Source organism: Emydura macquarii, unplaced genomic scaffold (genome assembly GCF_026122565.2).
Source record: "Emydura macquarii macquarii isolate MOO-44397 ecotype Brisbane River unplaced genomic scaffold, CSIRO-AGI_Emac_v2 contig_450, whole genome shotgun sequence".
Classification (NCBI taxonomy): Eukaryota; Metazoa; Chordata; order Testudines; family Chelidae; genus Emydura; species Emydura macquarii.
Genome location: NW_027130587.1, coordinates 10372675 through 10390252, shown reverse-complemented (window position 1 = coordinate 10390252; position 17578 = coordinate 10372675). Strand labels below are relative to the sequence as shown.

Sequence of the window (17578 nt, the reverse complement as noted above, 5' to 3'; positions counted from 1 at the left end):
CTGATGGATAGTTCTGTGTAAACACACTGACACATGGGAGGAATCACTTCTGTGTTTTGATGTTCCTGCCCAGATTTCAGGGCACCCCGCCACACTCCAGGGACACCCACCTCTATTGTGAAATAGTGACTGTGCATTTCAATATCAGCGAAGGCCCATCTTCAGAATCTGTAATCTACGAAATCCTGGACAGAACGAAGTGGCCTAGTGCAGGACCTCAGTAATCACAATGATAATAGCAATTCAAAGATCATCATCTTCTAAAGAGCTCTACAAACCGCTAATTATTCTTGACAGCGTCTCTCTGAGGGAGGTGCCACCAGCTATTTGCACAGATGATGCGACTTGCCAAAGGCTACAGAGGAAGTCTAATGTCATAACCAGGCTTAGAACTCAGAGACTCCTGGCGCCGAGGCTTGTGCTCAGACCACTAGACCACACCGCCCTCTCATTCTGCACCCTTGTCTTGTATATAGACTAGATTACGGGATAGACCCACAACCCGTATGCTGCTGACTTCAGTTAAACCAGGATTGGGCCCAATACGCTCTAAATGCCAGTGCAGAGTCACTGTCAAAGACACAGCTCTCAGTTTGAAGAGTTTAATTTATTACAGTGTAAGGTCTTGCTGATCCTCCCGATTTACTCAGTTCTTTGCTAAATCTTGCTGATTTCCCCTTGTTTGGAGGTGCTGAGTGAGGATTACTAGTAATGGTGTCACTGAAACTTACACAGATGTTACACCATTATACAAGTTTAGCCTTAAAAAAAAAAAAAAAAAAAAAAAAAAAAGCTTCGTGACACTTTTTCCAAGACCTATGGTTCAACCTTTTTCTGTTTCCCCACAGTTCATACAAAGGAGCTTCCCAAGAGAACATCTCTTACTATAAAGTAAATATGAGGATGGGACAAAACACATTAAGTAACGAAAAATGCTGGAGTCGTTATTAGTGAAGTGTGAGCTTCCCAGTCGCTTTGATATTACAAACTATTTTAATGCAGTGCAGATGTACTAAACACCAGTTAAATGTTCACACTGGAGCAAGGGATTTTCACACTGGAGCAAGCTTGGCAAAAAAGGAGCACTGAGACAGAATAGAATTGCTTTTGACAGTAAAATCATTATTATGCCCTTTGCTATTATTTCAGATATTTGGACACAAGAAGTCTCTCGCTCACAGCTCGTTGTCCCTCTAGGATGGATCCTGCAGTGAAGGCGGCGAATACTTTGGGCTCGGCCTATGAAGATTGCAAAGCAGTTTTTGGGTAAGTACCACTTTCCTCATATTACTAACAGACAAAACAAATGAGGCACAGAGGTTGGCTGCTTCGCCCAGGGAGCCAGTGACAGAGATGAGTCCAGAACCCAGGTCTCCTGAGTCGCAGTCCCATACTATAACCAATAGCACTGCCCCCCTGTATTTGTAACAAACATCTGCTGCCATTAAAATTAACGTGAGGTCAGGAACTCAGAATGACTGTAACCCAAGGTCCAGTAACACCACGCAGGCTGGGGGGCTGGATCGCTTGGGTGCTTGGTAATAGGTTATGGTATGGTGCTCCTTGTGATAAAGACACAGAACGGCAGTCAGGGCATTGTGGTTATAGTCCCTTGGCTTCCCATGGGACTCAACCTCCCTGGCCCTCGATGGCCCCATCTGTGAAATGGGGATACCAACACTGACCTCTGCAGCATGCAGAGGCCTCACTCATTTGTGTCTGGCATGCTGCAACATCCTCAGAGACACTAGACACAAGTGCAAAACATTAGTAGGGAGCATTTCACATCTGACCTCCAGCAGGCTATCGAGGACCCCAAGTGGTTTCATTTTGCTTGGGCGTCGAAGTGTGTGTCTCAGTCCATGACCCAGAGGACACGTCCACATCAGAAAAGAAGCACTCTGACCAGCACTAAACAGCAACTCAGAAAGGCCCAGGGTGAGATGAGCCGTGAGGGCTCATCTCCCCGCTAAGTCAGGGCCATGGCATGCCAGGATAGGAAGCAAACACTGCCTCTCTATCTGTGTTGCGCTCGTTCTGTGGCTACACGGCGCACTTTTCAGAGCTGTCATCATTCTGGCACCTTTCCTCAGCCCTGGGGAGCGGGTGGGGGGAAAAGCAAGAGAAGTAACATCCTCCAAGGCTGTGGTTGTGAGGAAGGAAATGCTCTGTGAAATGTCTCTGATCATTAGCAAATATCCCCCTGAAATGTCACCGGAAAACTACAGGCAAAGGTGAAAGAATTCATGTCTAAAATGGATTTTCTGGGAGTGTCTGTCATGATAAAGCGCCCTCTCATACTGCAAAGTGCACACAGTCCAGAGGAACAGCTGGTTTTGGATAACAGATACTGATGAGTGATGTCTCTTTGCATGGCCCAAAACAACTCTTATGTATAAATGGGCAGCACTTTGTGCTCATCCATTCCAACAGGGTAACTCCAATCTCAGTGACACTGGTGGAAATCTAGAATGACTCCACTGACTTCATTAGAGTTACTCCCCATTTGCACTAATCTCACTGAAATCAGGATCTAGCCAATCAGGAGAGAGGTTTTAAGGTGAGTTGTATTATACATTCTTCACCGGAGACAGGACCAACCCCAACCCCTCTATCCAAACACTGCCAGGATTTGGGGATTTGAATCCAGCTCCTACATCAGACTGACGCACTTCTGGACAGGCTGAGATTTGAATGCAGAGTAGGACTACAGGCTTCGGCTCCGCTGCAGCGTTGACAATAAATACACTGACATGCACCACATGGAATCATGGTTCAGCTTTATTCAAGCCACTCTTGCTTCATGCAACTCAAGGGAAGACACTTACCCCACTGCGGGTTTGAGTTTACTCCCGTGGAATAAATGGAAGGTGTTTGCTGGAGACCCCCGAGCTGCAGAAGACAGAGACCCAAGGCCAATCGTTTCTCTGGCCATCTAGAGAAGTTCATGTTTACTCAGAGTCTAGAGAAACCAGTAGGTTTTTATTTTAGCTGAGAGGTAATATGCCAACAGCTTAGGCTAAGGGTGTTATAGACGGACACTGAACTGAACGGGTAACAGTGCAATAACCAGATTGGACTAAAGCAAAGAGTAGCCGGGAAGGATGAAGTCAGCATGAGGCCCTGATCCTCTTCCACAGGGACACAGTAGTTACTTCTTAAAAAACTGGGTATCACCCTTTAGAGCAACGTTTCCTGAACTTGTGTAGCTGAGTGTCCTTCAGAAAAATCAAACCGATCAAGGCAACCTAGCCCGCTCTTCTCCAACCTTTCCTTGTGTTGGTACAGGCCTAGCCAAAAAGAGCAGTCACTCAGAGTAGATTGTACAGATCTTCAAGGTAAGGCCTTTCCTCTCTTTTCTTACATGCCTTGATGGGCAGGGAAATAATTAACAATGCTGACATTTAAAGTATCTTTTGCAGGCATCTGAGTTAGCACCCATGGTGTTGGTTCTTGAAATTAACATGCACTTAGTTTTGTCTCCAAACAAACTTTAATCCATTACAGGCGACTCATGGGGAGAGAAGAAGAAAAACAAAAACAAACCAGTGATGAACTGAATCCACACTTTCCCCATTTATTACCTTGACTTCCACCCCTCCACCCTGTCTTGATCCATATCTGGGCAAGATGAAACACAGCCATTAACTTCTCTTAGGAGGAAACAGAGCAACGTCAGTTTCAGCGAAAGCTATCATTAACCATGCAGTTCTGTAATCCATTAGACATTTCCCAACTTTGCAGAACCAAAGAATTTCCTGTTAAAGACTGAATAATATTGTGCGGAAGAAAGCAATCAATGTATTTATCTTAAGTATTAATATGGCTTAAAGCAGAACTTAGTACTTAACTTCCATTGACACAACTACGTCTCCTGGGAGGTGAAAGATCCATCCCCCTGAGACACACAGATACGCAGACCTTATCCCCGGTGTAGACAGGGCTAGATTGATGGGGAAATTCTTCTGTTGACTTAGCTACTGCCTCTTGGGTAGATGGATTACCTGTGCCGAGGGGAGAACCCCTCCCATTGCTGTAGTGAGTGTCCACACACTAGAGCAGCATTTTAAGTGTAGACATAACCTCAGTGACTTGGCCAAGGTCACAGAGGAAGTCTGTAGTGGAGCAGGGAATTGACCACAAGTCCCAGGTTACTACACCGTAACCGCTGGGCCATCCTTCCTCTCTTTCAATCCCGCTTCCTCGTCATCAGAGGTATTTTGAGAAATCTGGTATTTATACCATCCTAGGTCTACACAGTTCACTGAATCAAACACTGAAATAGGCTGGGTTTTTTTTAATGGTTAATCAAAAAAATAAATCGTGGGAGAAGAAAATAACCCGAGAGAAGGATACAATCAACATTATTTCACTCATTCTCTAAAGAAGTCGGGATCAGATTTTCACACGCACTCAGCATGCAGCTGAGCGCTTCTGAAAGTCTCGTCCCTCAACAGGAGCCAAGCTCTTTGGAAAATCTGGTCCCAAAGTTCTAGCAGCTGCTGCACCGGACACGGGTCTTTACTGAGGTTTGTGATGAATGCGCTAGCTGTCGACAGAAAAAAAGTCTGTAATGTAGAGAGCACTCCAAACCCTGTGGACCGTTCATCTGAAACCACAGGCTTCCCAGCTTTGCAGGGCCAGATGAAATGGGGCCTGCGTCCCAGTCACTCCTACAAAACAAACCCCGACTGATGAGGTCCCAAACCAGAATCACGTTCATTTCTGTCCCCATCACTAATTTAGAATCATCACTCAAACTCCTTTCCCATGAATGAACGGGGCCAGATCCTCCACTGGTGTAAATCTGCCTAGCTCCCATTGACTTCATTGGAGTTACTCCAATTTACACCAACGGATAATCTAGCCCGCCATCATCAAAAGCACAAGCTGAAGCAGGGCGGGGTAGGAGTGTTTCTGCCAGAACTGCAGCTACCCTACGGACGTGTAGGATATTGATATACTGCTTTCAACAGCTTTGTCTCCATTTCTGACTTTGAAGAGGGCAACGCAGGGCCACCTCTCCTCCTCTCCCTGATATACAATCAACACGATGGGAACGGAAAGCAAATCCCTGTTCTGCCATCACAGTTCAGTCCCATCACCCCGTCCAATGAATATTCAGCTCAGGATATTCCTTCTGACTGCTGTGCTCTCCAGGCTCCTGCGAGGCCAGCTTTGATCACAGCCTGCTCAAACGCTTGGAGAGATAGAGTTCGATTTCAGCTACCTTCCTCCTTACAGGTGCGAGAAATGGGTCACCTGGGGACTCGCCTCATTTAGAGACACAAAGGGAAAGCCAGGGCACCGCAGAAATCAGATACCGAACAGGCACAGGAAGTCATCCTGTCCGTTCCCCGTACGGTGCGCGCCTTAGTGCTTTGCTCAAGCAAATGGGAGAGGAGGAAAGAAAATGGAAAGAAAGCAAAAAACAGGGAATAGGGAAAAACAAGAAACAAAACGTACTAAGCACGAAATGCAAGTCGTTAGGGTTGTTGGCAATGCATAGAGAGCACTGTGCATCAGTCCACTCCCCCCCAACACAATCCCTGCATTAACCTGAATGTATTTTGCGTCGCACTGATTATAAAACAAACAAACAAACAAGCTTCTCGTTTCCAACAAAGCTACATTTCCCAAACTATCAAGTGACTAGAACTGCCTTGGTCACGTAGCTAGAGCGAGTTACCTACCGGTTTGGGGCAATGGATGTATCTAGCGAGACTGATGATCAAGTCATGGGTGATGGGATCCACCAGGTTTCGGAAGCTGGCATATCGGTACAGGACATCATCCAGAGAGGTCGATTCCATTCCCAAGTCCTGCAGCAAACAGGAGCAAGGTTAGTCACTACGAGGACTGATGGCAACAGCCCATCTTCTACAAGTCACCTGCACTGGCAGTCTCAGGGCAGGAGCCAAGGAGCTGAGAATAATCCTCCCTAGGAGAAGTGCCAGACCCTCAGTACTTGGCGAGTCAGCAGGGGATGCTTGCACGCCAATGCTTTTCCTGTACTGTGGAAAGCAGACGTCAGGCTCCAGGACTGTCAACCTGGAACCCTTCATAAGCAATACATTCACCGCGTAAACTATACTCAGCAGGCCTGATTCGCCTCTTAGTCACCCGGGAGTAAGTCACAGGGACTCCGCTGAAATCAAGAGAACTACGCCAGCATAAGATGGCTGTGAGCGGAGAATCAGGCCCAGCGTGGCCCAAGACGCAGCCATGGAAGGAATTTTGGCACAAGCCCCACAATCCGATTACATACACTAGTGCAGTGGTTCCCAAACTGTGGGGCACGCCCCCCGAGGGGGGTGTGGAGGAACATTCGGGGGGTGGGGGAGCACAGCGGGGCAGGGCCAGCCCCCATGAGGGCGGGAAGGGAGCACCACCCAGCCCTGCTCTGACCCCAGCTCCGCTCCAGCCTCGGCCCCCAACTCCTGACCGCAGCTCCCGGCCCCCAACCACGGCTCCCGGGGAAGGGCCCGGACCATTGGAAAAGCCTGGGGACCACAGCACTAATGTATAGCCACCATTCTGCTCGTTAGCTTTTCATAAAGGATTTGGAGGAGGAGAGGGAGGATTAAATTCAGTGAATTCAATTTATTCCAGACATTTTCTCTCGTCTTTTAACGATCTTTTGTTCCTCAACAGCAACTCACCAGGGGATAGTGCAGTGCTACTCAAGCTTATCAGCACACTGTAGCAAGTTCCACAAACAAAGCAAATACTTCGGTAAGATAAAGCTACCATAAGGATGCCCCAGTGGTTAGGGCACTGAGCAGGGAATCTGGAGATTCAGGTTCAGTTCCCAGCTCTGTCACAGACACTCTGTCTGACCACAGGCAAGTCACTTAATCTCTTTCTGCCCAGAGGTAGGTTAGCAGACTAGATAAAAAGTGATTTCATCCTGAAGGACAGGCATAGGTCCTTAGATAGCAGGTTTCATACACAAAGGATCCCAACATCCATTTTAATCACCATATAGGTACAATACACAGGAATCAATTCAACTCCCACTAAAATTCAGCCTGTGATGAAATGCAGCCAGGCAACTATTTCAGAGTTAGAAGAACTGAGCTTTTAGTGGGAGTGAGATTCTTTGCACAAGTTACATTTACAGCCCAGCAACAGACAAACCACCACCACCGACTCAGCAAAGGACAGAAGATAAGTAGACTCCAGGAAAACTACTGCAGTTTCTCCAGGCTTGTCCTAACAGGCTTTCCTTCCAAGGGCAAATAAAGTGGAATTGTAGCTGTAAGAGCAGGCATGACACTCCAGCAATCATCAGCTAAGTCACATATTGTATGAGCAGTATACGAAAGGGAGCTTGAGACTTTCTGAGCCAGAGACACAACTCTATACCCTTGTACGAGAATCTCTATTAGCTGTGAGTAGAGCTAAAATCAGAGCCATGTTCAATACTCAACTTGGATCCTGTAACTGCTTTAAACTACAGAGTCCAGTCACATGGACGGACAGCATCCTGCACAAAAGTTTTTCTGATTAACTGTATGTATCAGGGAAGTGCCCAAGGGCCCAAATAAGGAATCAGGGGCCCATTGTGCTCAGTGCTATACAAACACACAGTCAAAAGATAGTCTTGATTAAAGTCTTGACATTCCCAAACTTATCCACCGAATCGAAGCCTCTCTAAAACCAGTACATAGATCTGCTTCAGGACCTTGTGGAAGATGCCTCACAAATTCTTGTTCACTGGTCAGTGTGTGCATGCCAACATTTCTGAAGACATCTTATTATGGAATCATTCAGGAAACTGAATAAAACAATGACAGTTCTCCTTGCCCCCAAAAAATCTTTTGCCCATCAAGGTCCATCCTACCCTAGAGCCACACCTAAGAAAGGAAATATTCTGATGGAAGGGCAGCCTTGATCCTAGAAAATTAACTCATACAAGGGGGCAGCCTTCCAGGGTAGCAAGGGTAGTAGAGACTCAGAGACAGATGCCTGCTGACTGAGACTCCTCCTGTGCTATTAATCTCCCTCATCATTTGTAAAACAGCAAAGGCTTAACAGTTTGCAGGAGACAATTCTACAGCCAGCTGGTTCTCCACAGCCATCCCAAGCCAGGAGAGATTCTGTTGCAGAACACTTTAAAATCCCTCAGCCTCAGATGTCTCCACATCTGAAAAACCAGCTGTTTTTTTCTCAAAAATGTGAGGCCTGAACCTGGAACTCTCATCTCTACTCAGGGTCCAACAGAAATACGAATGGACGTGAAAGCAGCCGGCAGTGGAGCAGGAGCTTTACACATACAAGTAAGCAACACTGGGAAGCAGTAGCAAGCTCTGTCCTGCCGCATCTGGGCTGGTTCTCATGGAGGCACTTGTACCGATGGATTTCGGGCAGTAAGTTAGGCGCCTGAGTGGAAGTCACTCTGTTTCTCTCTTTTGATGCATGCATAACAGATAAAAGTTAACTCCCACGAAGTTGGTAAAACTAGGCATAAGTAGGAAGGTAGCAAAGAGGCGTCTTCCTGTTCTGAATAGAGCAGAGACACTTTGCCTGCCACTGAAACGCATGACATGACACGACACAAATAGCTACTCTTGCATTTGGTTTTTCAAAAAATTTGCACATGGAAGGCGAAGTTGTGTCATTTTTAAAGCAATCTTTAGCAGGTCATTTAACTCTCTGGTTTCTCCGTCCATAAACTGGGGATAACACACCTCTCTCACAAGGGGTTTCTGTGACGATTACTAACTAAGGTTTATTCGGCACTTTAAACACAACAAACAGTGATTTCTGTTTTAAGCAACGACTCAAGGGACAGACAAAGATGAATTGCATAACAGACTGGGCCTGCTCCTTGTGCATTCACACCAGTACCAAGTGGATGTGAAATGCTACTGAATCACAATGGTATTGTCACAGGGTGACTGGCCCCTTTAAGGGGAAATGAGCCCAGCCCTCCCTGTGACTAATTAGCTGCCTCCCAGCTGAGGCTGTGGCGTTAGGGCTCAGTCAAGACTCTGAAGAGCACCTGGGTCCTTAGAGGACACGTCTACACTTCAAACAAAAACACATGCGCAGCAGCGAGTCTCAGAGCCCGGCGCACTGCGAGGCTAAAAATAGCAGCACAGATGTTCGTGCCCAGGCTCTGAGTCTCAGCAGTAGAGGTGGGTCTCAGAGCCTGGGCGGGAACATCTGCACGGCTACTTCCAGTCCCGTAGCGGGAGCTCAAGTCAGGTGCAGAGTAGATGTACCCACAAAGGCCAGTAAGCACCTGGTTGAAGCGGTGAATTGCAGGAAGCAGGGAGGCTGCTGTCGGAGACCCTGGGTCAGAGCCAGGACCTGGAGGGGATGAGAGAGAGGACAGAAAAGCCTCTGGGTATTACAGCCTGTGCTGGGCAGAGAAACGTCTTTATTTGACATTTTTGCCAAAGTTTCTGTTGACCTAATAAATGGTGCGCTGAGGCCAGGGCTCGACACAGACTCTGGCGTGGCATCGGTCCTTCCAGGGCCGAACAAGCCCAGCAGGCACCCACGCGGCACCAGCCTCAACGTCTGTCTGCACAAGGTGCAGGGCAACAGAGAATCAGGCCCATTGTCGTCTAATGACGGCGGGCAGGCGGGAAAGAGTCCCCTTCAGCGCTCGTAGGGACCTGCCGATCACTCCTCCGGGGCCCTCTCAAAGCACCTTTCATTGTATAATTCATGCCTGGGCACGGGGCCAGCAGAAGGCCTAAGCCCCGCTTTACAACTAGTCGGAGGGCGTAAGTGTTGCGTAGGCCTCATGCTAGCCCACTGCCCAGGGGTGAATTTCAGTCATAAGGAACTGACCCCGGGCAAAGCAATTCAGCACAGGGATGGCCCTGGGGCACTGAGTTGTCAGATCAGCACAGAGCACGAAACGTGCCATCTCTCTCTGTGGGAAAAGGCTCTGGATCTGCTTGCGACTGGCACAACGGGCGGCTCACCGGTGAACACCCGCTATCCCAGACGCAATGAAGAACTAAACCACGGACTCTTTTGCTCCAAGGACTGAGCACGGCTGTGCCACAAGGACAGGCGGAAAGTTTCAGGGGAGGAGGAATGAAGGGAAGGTGGAATCGGTGCGCTGGTGCCATTTTTGAGGAGAGAGACTCACCAATGGAGGTAAAACACTGGAAAGGATCCCGGGACAAACGGCCTGGCCAGCCTACGAAAAGTGAAACCCGATACAAACTGTTTACAAGGCACTAGGAAAACGAAGGTGCCCTTTGACATGGCAACGATACGAGAGTTTCACCGCCCGGCTACGTGAATCGATGGAACGCGTAGGCGCAGGAGACACAAAACAGCTGGGATAGTCCCACTGCCATGCAGCTTGCAAAAAATAAATACATAATTTACAGCTACATTTGATTATGGGGAGTCCTCCTCATTCATTATTCATTAGTACTAGCCTTTGCACTTCGGTAGCGCCTCCTCTGGGGAGCCCAAGAGCGTCGCCCACACGTTGCCGAATTACTCTGAACCCATGTGAGGCACCGGAAGACATTTACACTCAGGAGTGATGTGCTTGGAGCCCAGGCACCACCTCTCTCTACAGATGGGTAGAGGGAAGCAATAGGAGTGTAGGGGACTTGCCCACAGTCAGATTGTACAGCCCTTGTCTACATTAGACGTTTGTACCCCGTTAACTTCCCCTGTCGTTAAAGCGGTACACTCCCCGTCAACCCGGCTACCGTCGCTGAGGGAGCTGGAGCTCCTACAGAGCCGGGAACACCCCTTCTATCTCTGCAGGACTCATCTACGCCCCAGCGTTCTGCCAGCCGAGCTGGGGGCCATAGAGACACTGCCCTGACCCCTAGAGCGTAGACCTGGCCTCATACTGGTATAGCTATTGCCACGGCCCGGGGAGGCGGGGGGACCGCCCAGTCCACAGCCCGACCACTTTTCAGCCAGGCCAAACTGGAATGACACTGCAACCCTGTATGGCAGCTCACACCGCCACTCCCTCCGATTTGGACAGAGTAGATGTAGGGGCCCCCAGGCCAGGCTGCTAGGGGTAGGAGGGGGCTGCATCTGAGAGGGATAAAAGAAGGGTCCAGGCACTGGAAGGCAGGTGGCCAATCTATGGTCCCCCTCACTTTAAATAATGCTCGACAGCCCCTGGCTACGGCCACGTAGGTTGAGGAGTAAATATACCAGTATAAGGCATCTTTATACTGGTCTAACGGCACCCGCTCTAGGGGCTGTACTGGTATAACTCCATGAGTAACAAGCAATATCACTTTCGCAGGCAGACCCGGCCGAAGTCGGGCAGAAGAACCAGAACCCAGGAGGAATCCTGACTCCGTGGTCCCCATGCTCTCTGCCACAACACATGCCCTCTCCGACCACTACCGACGATTTGAAATGACCCAAAAGCATGCTGGAAAGGGCAACAGCTGGCAGTGCAGTGCAGGCCGCCACACATGGAAGTTGTTAATCAGTGAAATCAACCCTCTTCCCCCCGCACCCCTGTCTCACTGCTTTAATAAAGAAAGTGCAAGTGAATAATGACTCAGCGCTGGTTCCAATTCATGGTGAACCACTAAATTTGGAAATGCTTCAGTTCTTGATAAATGGCTTGCGGGGAAGCAAATCCTTTGCAAGCAGTAATGCTCTGTGAGCCTGCAGGCTGGAAGCAAACATCTGCCTTTATTTAATTATTATTTTAAAGACACTGAATTCAGGAAGTTGGCAGTTACTGAGGGATCCTGTGTCGAGTGGAACTGGGCGGCTCGGACAGGGAGCAACAGGCGCAGTGGTTCTTCAGTTTGCACCTTTACTTTTTAAATGTAGGTGCATGATCCTGACACCGATGGAGTTAGGGTTCCGCTCTGCTGGCATCTTCCCTGCAAATCTTCAGTTCAGTAAAAAATATCAACTCCAGGCTGAAACTTGGCATGAATAATCTCAGCCCAGAAAGTGGGGAACTATAGAGTTTAAAATCAAGATCTGTAGGGCTGTTTTTAATTTAATGGAAGGACAAAAAACTGAAGTTAAGCAGTTAGCAAATCTATTGCTTATGAACTACTTAGCTTGTTTTTTTAAAGATTAACTACACAACACCAATGAACTATCATTTGGCCTCTGTCATGTTGGTACTTTAAAAAAAAAACCCATAGAGTTCCGAGATGCAGAAGTAATGGATGATCTTATAGACTGTGCTGCAAATACTTAATGTATAGGCAAACTTTATGAGGCTACACTTCAGTGTTTGCTTTTAATTAGACATGGAGGAAGAGCCAGCTCATAATTGTTAAAGACTATCTGGTTTCTAGAGCCTTTAAAAAAAAAAAAAAAAAAACTACAGGAGTCCTAGAACAACGGTTCAGAATCAGATTGATTTTAGAACATAAAACTTAACCATGTGTGTTCTAGAAAGTGAAGTGGATCAGCACTACATCACGTAAAAGCTAAAACCATTCAGAGTAGATTCTAGAATTCAGAGCGACTTCAAACCATGCAGACTCAAAGGGCCTACAACCCTTTTCTGCAATGCGTTCTAGAACTCAGAACTGCCTGGGTTCTAGAGGAAGACAGCTGAGAGAGGAGTGGATTCTACAACTGATCTGTTTAGGCCCTGTGCAGTTACTAGACCACAGAGTATTTCACATGTTCCAGTTCCATTTAGGAACTATATACAAGAGAGACAGATTAGCTAGTCCAGGAAAATGATGCTCTCTCCAAAGACCTCTCACAGGTTTTCCACCTGCAAACACTCTCCCGTGTACCGGGGACCAAGGCTGTAACAAGAAAACCAGCAGGTAGACTATTTTGGTTTCAACTAGTTGACACATTTGTGGTGCTTTTGACACAAGTTGTGCAAAACAAAGGTTGAGCCCTCTGATCCTGGGTGTGGGAGAGTGCAACCTTAATATACAACCAACCAGAAACAGACACAGCCATTCATTTTGGGCTGGATAGCCCATACCCCCCGGCTATTCATTTGCCCGTACGCACAGAGCCATAGGAGCTGAGTTCACTCATCCACTTGTGGCCAGTGGAACTATTTTCCCAGCAGAATACAATATCACTGCTTCCGGAGTCTCTCAGATTTATGGAGCTTCTGTTATCAAGAGCAAAGGCTTCATTCCCCCCCCTGCTGATAACAGAGAGCACACAGCATTCCAGTGCCAGGCCAGCCTCCCATTCCTATTCAGCCCAGTCTGGAACGAGACATGGTCTCTACTGCCCTTTCCACTGGCACGGTGCTCCCTTCCACACTCTGCCAACTGCAACTGCCTCCTCTTCTTTCAGCGTCCGCCCGCAGCATGACAGAGCGGAGCAGCTCGGCTATAGGGACAGCACTGTGCTAGTCGAGGAGAACGAACAGCCGGGGAGAAGTCTGCAAGTGCACTCTGAAGGACTAGGCTGTGAATGAGAGGTGATCAAAGGGACAGTTACGTGGTTATATGGACCGGCAAACTGGAGGGTTGTTGCAGGATCATCACGAGATGGAAACGCTGGGCATACTCATGGTAACACGTCACAAAGATCCTCGGTAACTTCAGGTATAAATACCAAGATTTAAACATCTAGATCTTCAGGTCCACCTGAGCTCCGCACAGGACCCAGGAAGGAGGAGAGAAGTGACTCTCAACCATCCTTCTGCATTCCCAACCATGGAGCTGGCAAGCGGCGTGGGTGATCCAGGCCCCAGAATAACTTAGAGAAGGCTTACAGCTGCTGTAAGTTACATCAGCAGAAATGACCTGTTCTCTCCCCCGCCCCCCGCCCCTCCCCAAACCTTTTGGTGGCTGGGGGTTCCTTGCTGCCTTACTGGAGAAGGCAATTTCCTTCTGTTCCTGCACTTGGCAAGTCAGAGTTTTGCCCAAATAGAAAATTAACACAGATTCCAAGATTTGGCCCCACATTTGAGGCTGGAAAAGACTTTGCCCAAGGCAGAAAGAGAGGGACTGAGGGTGATGACTGCTTGTATTTTGCCTGTATTTAGAGGGAATCCACTGTAGGATCAAAATGGGTCTCTCATACACAATCTGTTTCCTGAGGTTGCAGCGGGGTGTGGGTATTAGGGGAGGTTCCCATTATCATCATCCATCCATGCTTCGTAGATCCTTCTCTGTAATTTTAATTGCACAAGTTACCTTTCATTTCCCCTTAATAAAAACACATGCAGAAATTGCTCAGTGTTTACTTAGGGAAAATTCCCCGCTGAGGATAATGGGAGCTTTGCCTGAGTAAGTAACAATTACAAGTGTAATCAGGTTTGGATCCAGGACTTGCAGATCCATAGCAAAAACCTCTACCACTTGAGTTAGAAAAATAATCCTTAAAGCTGGCAACGATAGTAGGCTGTTATCCACTGGCTGGTCCAGAGGGGAGACAGGTCACACTTTGCCAGTGTGTAATGCTAGAACTGAGCAAACATTGAGTAAGGTCTTCTGCCTTTGGCCCATAGCTATATGGTGTTACTGGCAAAGAATGACTGGCTGTCACATCCCACCTCAGGGGAAGGTGATGTTCAGAACTGGGTAGAGTAACCCCTAGATACACAGCTTTTGGCACCCCGGGATCTTTCGGATGAAAGCAGGCTTATTACAACACAACACCACTTCTTTTTAAGCATCTCAAAAACCTGGAAATTCTCCTTAAGCTAAATTTTAGAAGAAAGAAAATAAAAATCAATGATTCTATGACACCCCCTTCTCCTGGGAGAGAGTGAATATTTCACAGGAAGCCTTCCTCTCCCTTTACCATACACTGTTATATACAGATGCAGATCTCAGCTGCTCCATCAATCTCACTGCTACACCAGCATCATCCCCTGCCCCTAGGTCCTCCATGTGCAATATTTTAAAGCTACACAAAGCTGAAACTTGTTCTGGTCCAAGCAATGAGCTCAGCTGCAACTTAATCACTTAAACACCCATTCATGCTGTCAGCAGCAAATCACAAATCTCTGACTTTGGAGAAAACACCCAATGTCTGACTGGAATCATTAATTTTCCTTTCAGCACATTCAGATTCCCAGGATCTGCCCCTTTCCCTAAGTGACATCCACCTGGGGAGCAAATACAGTTTACAAAGAGGAAAGGCGCCTGATGAATGTGGTTATCAGCCTATCAGAACACAACCACCTTGGTATTTATAGAGAGTGATTTTCCTGTTCTGCACACATACACAAACACATCTCTTTGCTAAGCCAGCTTGGCTGGTTTTCGGCGTGGGGGGGCTGTCTGTACATCTGGACAGCTTCTCCTAATTTTTGCCATGACCAAAAAAAAAAAAAAGAGAGAGAGAGAGAGAGAGAGAGAGAGAGAGAGAGAGAAAGAGAGAGAGAGAGAGAGAGAGAGAGAGAGAGAGAGAAGAGGACACAACTAAGAGCAATGGGATGAAACTAAGAAAGGGAAATTTTAGAGTGACTATGAGGAAAAGAACTTCCTAAGAGTGAGAGCTATTAAACTGTGTAATAAGTTCCCAAGGGAAGTGGTGGGCTGGAACATTGAAAACTAATCTGAGCAAGACAACACGAACTGTTCAACTATGTTCTTATCTCACAATCCCAAATTCCCTCTCATACCTCCCCAGAGGGAATTTAATAGCAAAAGCAATAATACAGGGGCTATGGGGCCAATTATATTATTCATTTTCATATTTAACTCATTTTAAAACCTCATTTTTTGCAACTGAAATGAAGTATTTCCAATCTGCCATATCAGAGCACTGAAGGAAAGGATGGCTGAGTGGTTAGGGACCTAAGACACCAAGTTGTAATTCCCTGCTCTGCTACAGACTTCCTTTGTAACGTTGGACAAGTCACTCAGTCTCTCAGAGCCTCAGTTCCCATCTGTACAATGGGTATAATAGCACTGCCCTGTCTCCAGATTAAAAAAATACTACTGTGATGGGGGCCATTATATAAGATCAAATTTAGGTGCAGCTTGTCACAGAGCTTTGACAATGGGGAAAACTCCTGCACTGGAGGGAGTTGACTGGATCCAACAGACCTTTTCCATCTCTAATACCTATTACTATAACTCTGCAAATGCAGAGAATCAGTGTGACTGATTTCTCACCTCAAACACCCAGTTTGTCTCCAGGTGAGATTAGATCATCAGTTGTACATTTCGTCAGTTCATGTATTACGGGATTCTCAAATGTGTCGGAGTAAGTACCTTGTAATCATAGAAAACCAGCTTGGAAATTGGTCTCTTTTCCAAAGGTCTGTGAATTGATTTCATAGAACACCTCAGATCCCCACCACCTGCCTTGGCCCAGTTTTTGGAGCGTGTGGATGCTGAAACCCAGGACAGGGCCCAAAGGGAGCAAAGACCTATCAGACAGGACAGAGAGCCAAATCCCAGCAGAGCGGCAACAGGAGGAGAGTCTCCGCTCATATCCAATTCCCCAGCAAGAGCCATACACCAGCACCTCTCGTGAATCAATTGCAAGACTGGCCATGCTAATCCAAACGGAACCCGACAAAGAATACAAAATAAACCCAGCCACAAAACTAGATAAAAGTCTGCACTTGGAAAGTCACCATTCCTGTAAGCTGTCAATAACGACTGAACTGCTGACCGGCAACTTCCTCATGGATGGGGCGACATTAAAATAGTTGTATGGGGACAATAATGAGGGTTCTCAAAGCAAGGGTCATTATTACAGGAAATATTATTATTTGTTTTACCATAGCACCGAGGAGTCTCAGCCATGCACCAGGACCCCACTGCACTAAGGCAGTGTACACACACCGAACAAAAAGATGGTCCCTGGCCCAAACAGCTCACAGGAAGAAATCATCACCAGCTTTGCCAGGAAAATGAGACAGATGCAGCACTCGCCACGCCAGTGATGGAAATAAAGGAGTCAAGGCATTCAGAATCAATAGTCACCTTGTCTCCATCTAATGCCAGGCAAACCAAGCTTGCTGTTCCCATCCACTCTCCAAGATTACAGCACAGCAACAAATACTGATTTGTCAAAGGGCTTTTAATGCTAAGTATTGCGTTGTCGTGCATAAGCAGGTAATACCTCCCGAAGGCACGAATATTCTTAAACACTGGGTGTCAAACACATTTTCCCTTATTAAACCATTTGTCACTGCAAATTCCATTTCAATTAGGAAAAAAGTCCCAGCAAGCCCAAGCAACTGGACATATGACAAAGCAGAGCCTGGCACATCGCATTCCCTTTCTGTTAATGAAACAGGCAATTAGCAGCTTTGGGTCTCTGTTAGTGTAAAATATTGCTCAGAGCTCCTGTGCTCCCAGTCGCTCATAAAAAATCCTGATGGCTCGGTTGTTTAGAATCCGCCACTCCCTAAAGGGTCTCTTATCTCTAGTAATTACCCTAGTGGGATAATGACTTTCCAGACAGCGAGGCTCTTATCGTAAACATGGGCTGGACAAGAAGGAAGAGCAGGAATTAATATTGTGTGTAATCAATCATCCACAGCATCCTATCTGGGCAAAAGGATCTCAGGAGGTTAGCTTTAGCAACGCATTGAGAAGAGCAAAGACACGGGCAGCATGCAAGCCATCACAGCAGGGCAGACACAGAATGGGTTGCCCCAAAGGGAAAAGGGGTGATTGTCAAAGACACAAATGGAAGTTGG

At 47.2% G+C, this 17578-nt stretch overlaps 1 protein-coding gene across 1 annotated transcript in view; it reads right to left on the bottom strand.

Annotated features, from left to right (window-relative positions):
- The window catches only part of LRRC75A (leucine rich repeat containing 75A), a 165922-nt gene that overhangs the window by 107754 nt on the left and 40590 nt on the right, over window positions 1-17578 (bottom strand). Inside the window, exon 2 of the mRNA XM_067537966.1 lies at window positions 5694-5822. Coding sequence (XP_067394067.1) covers window positions 5694-5822 — 129 coding nt within the window. The remainder of the gene's footprint in view (window positions 1-5693; window positions 5823-17578) is intronic.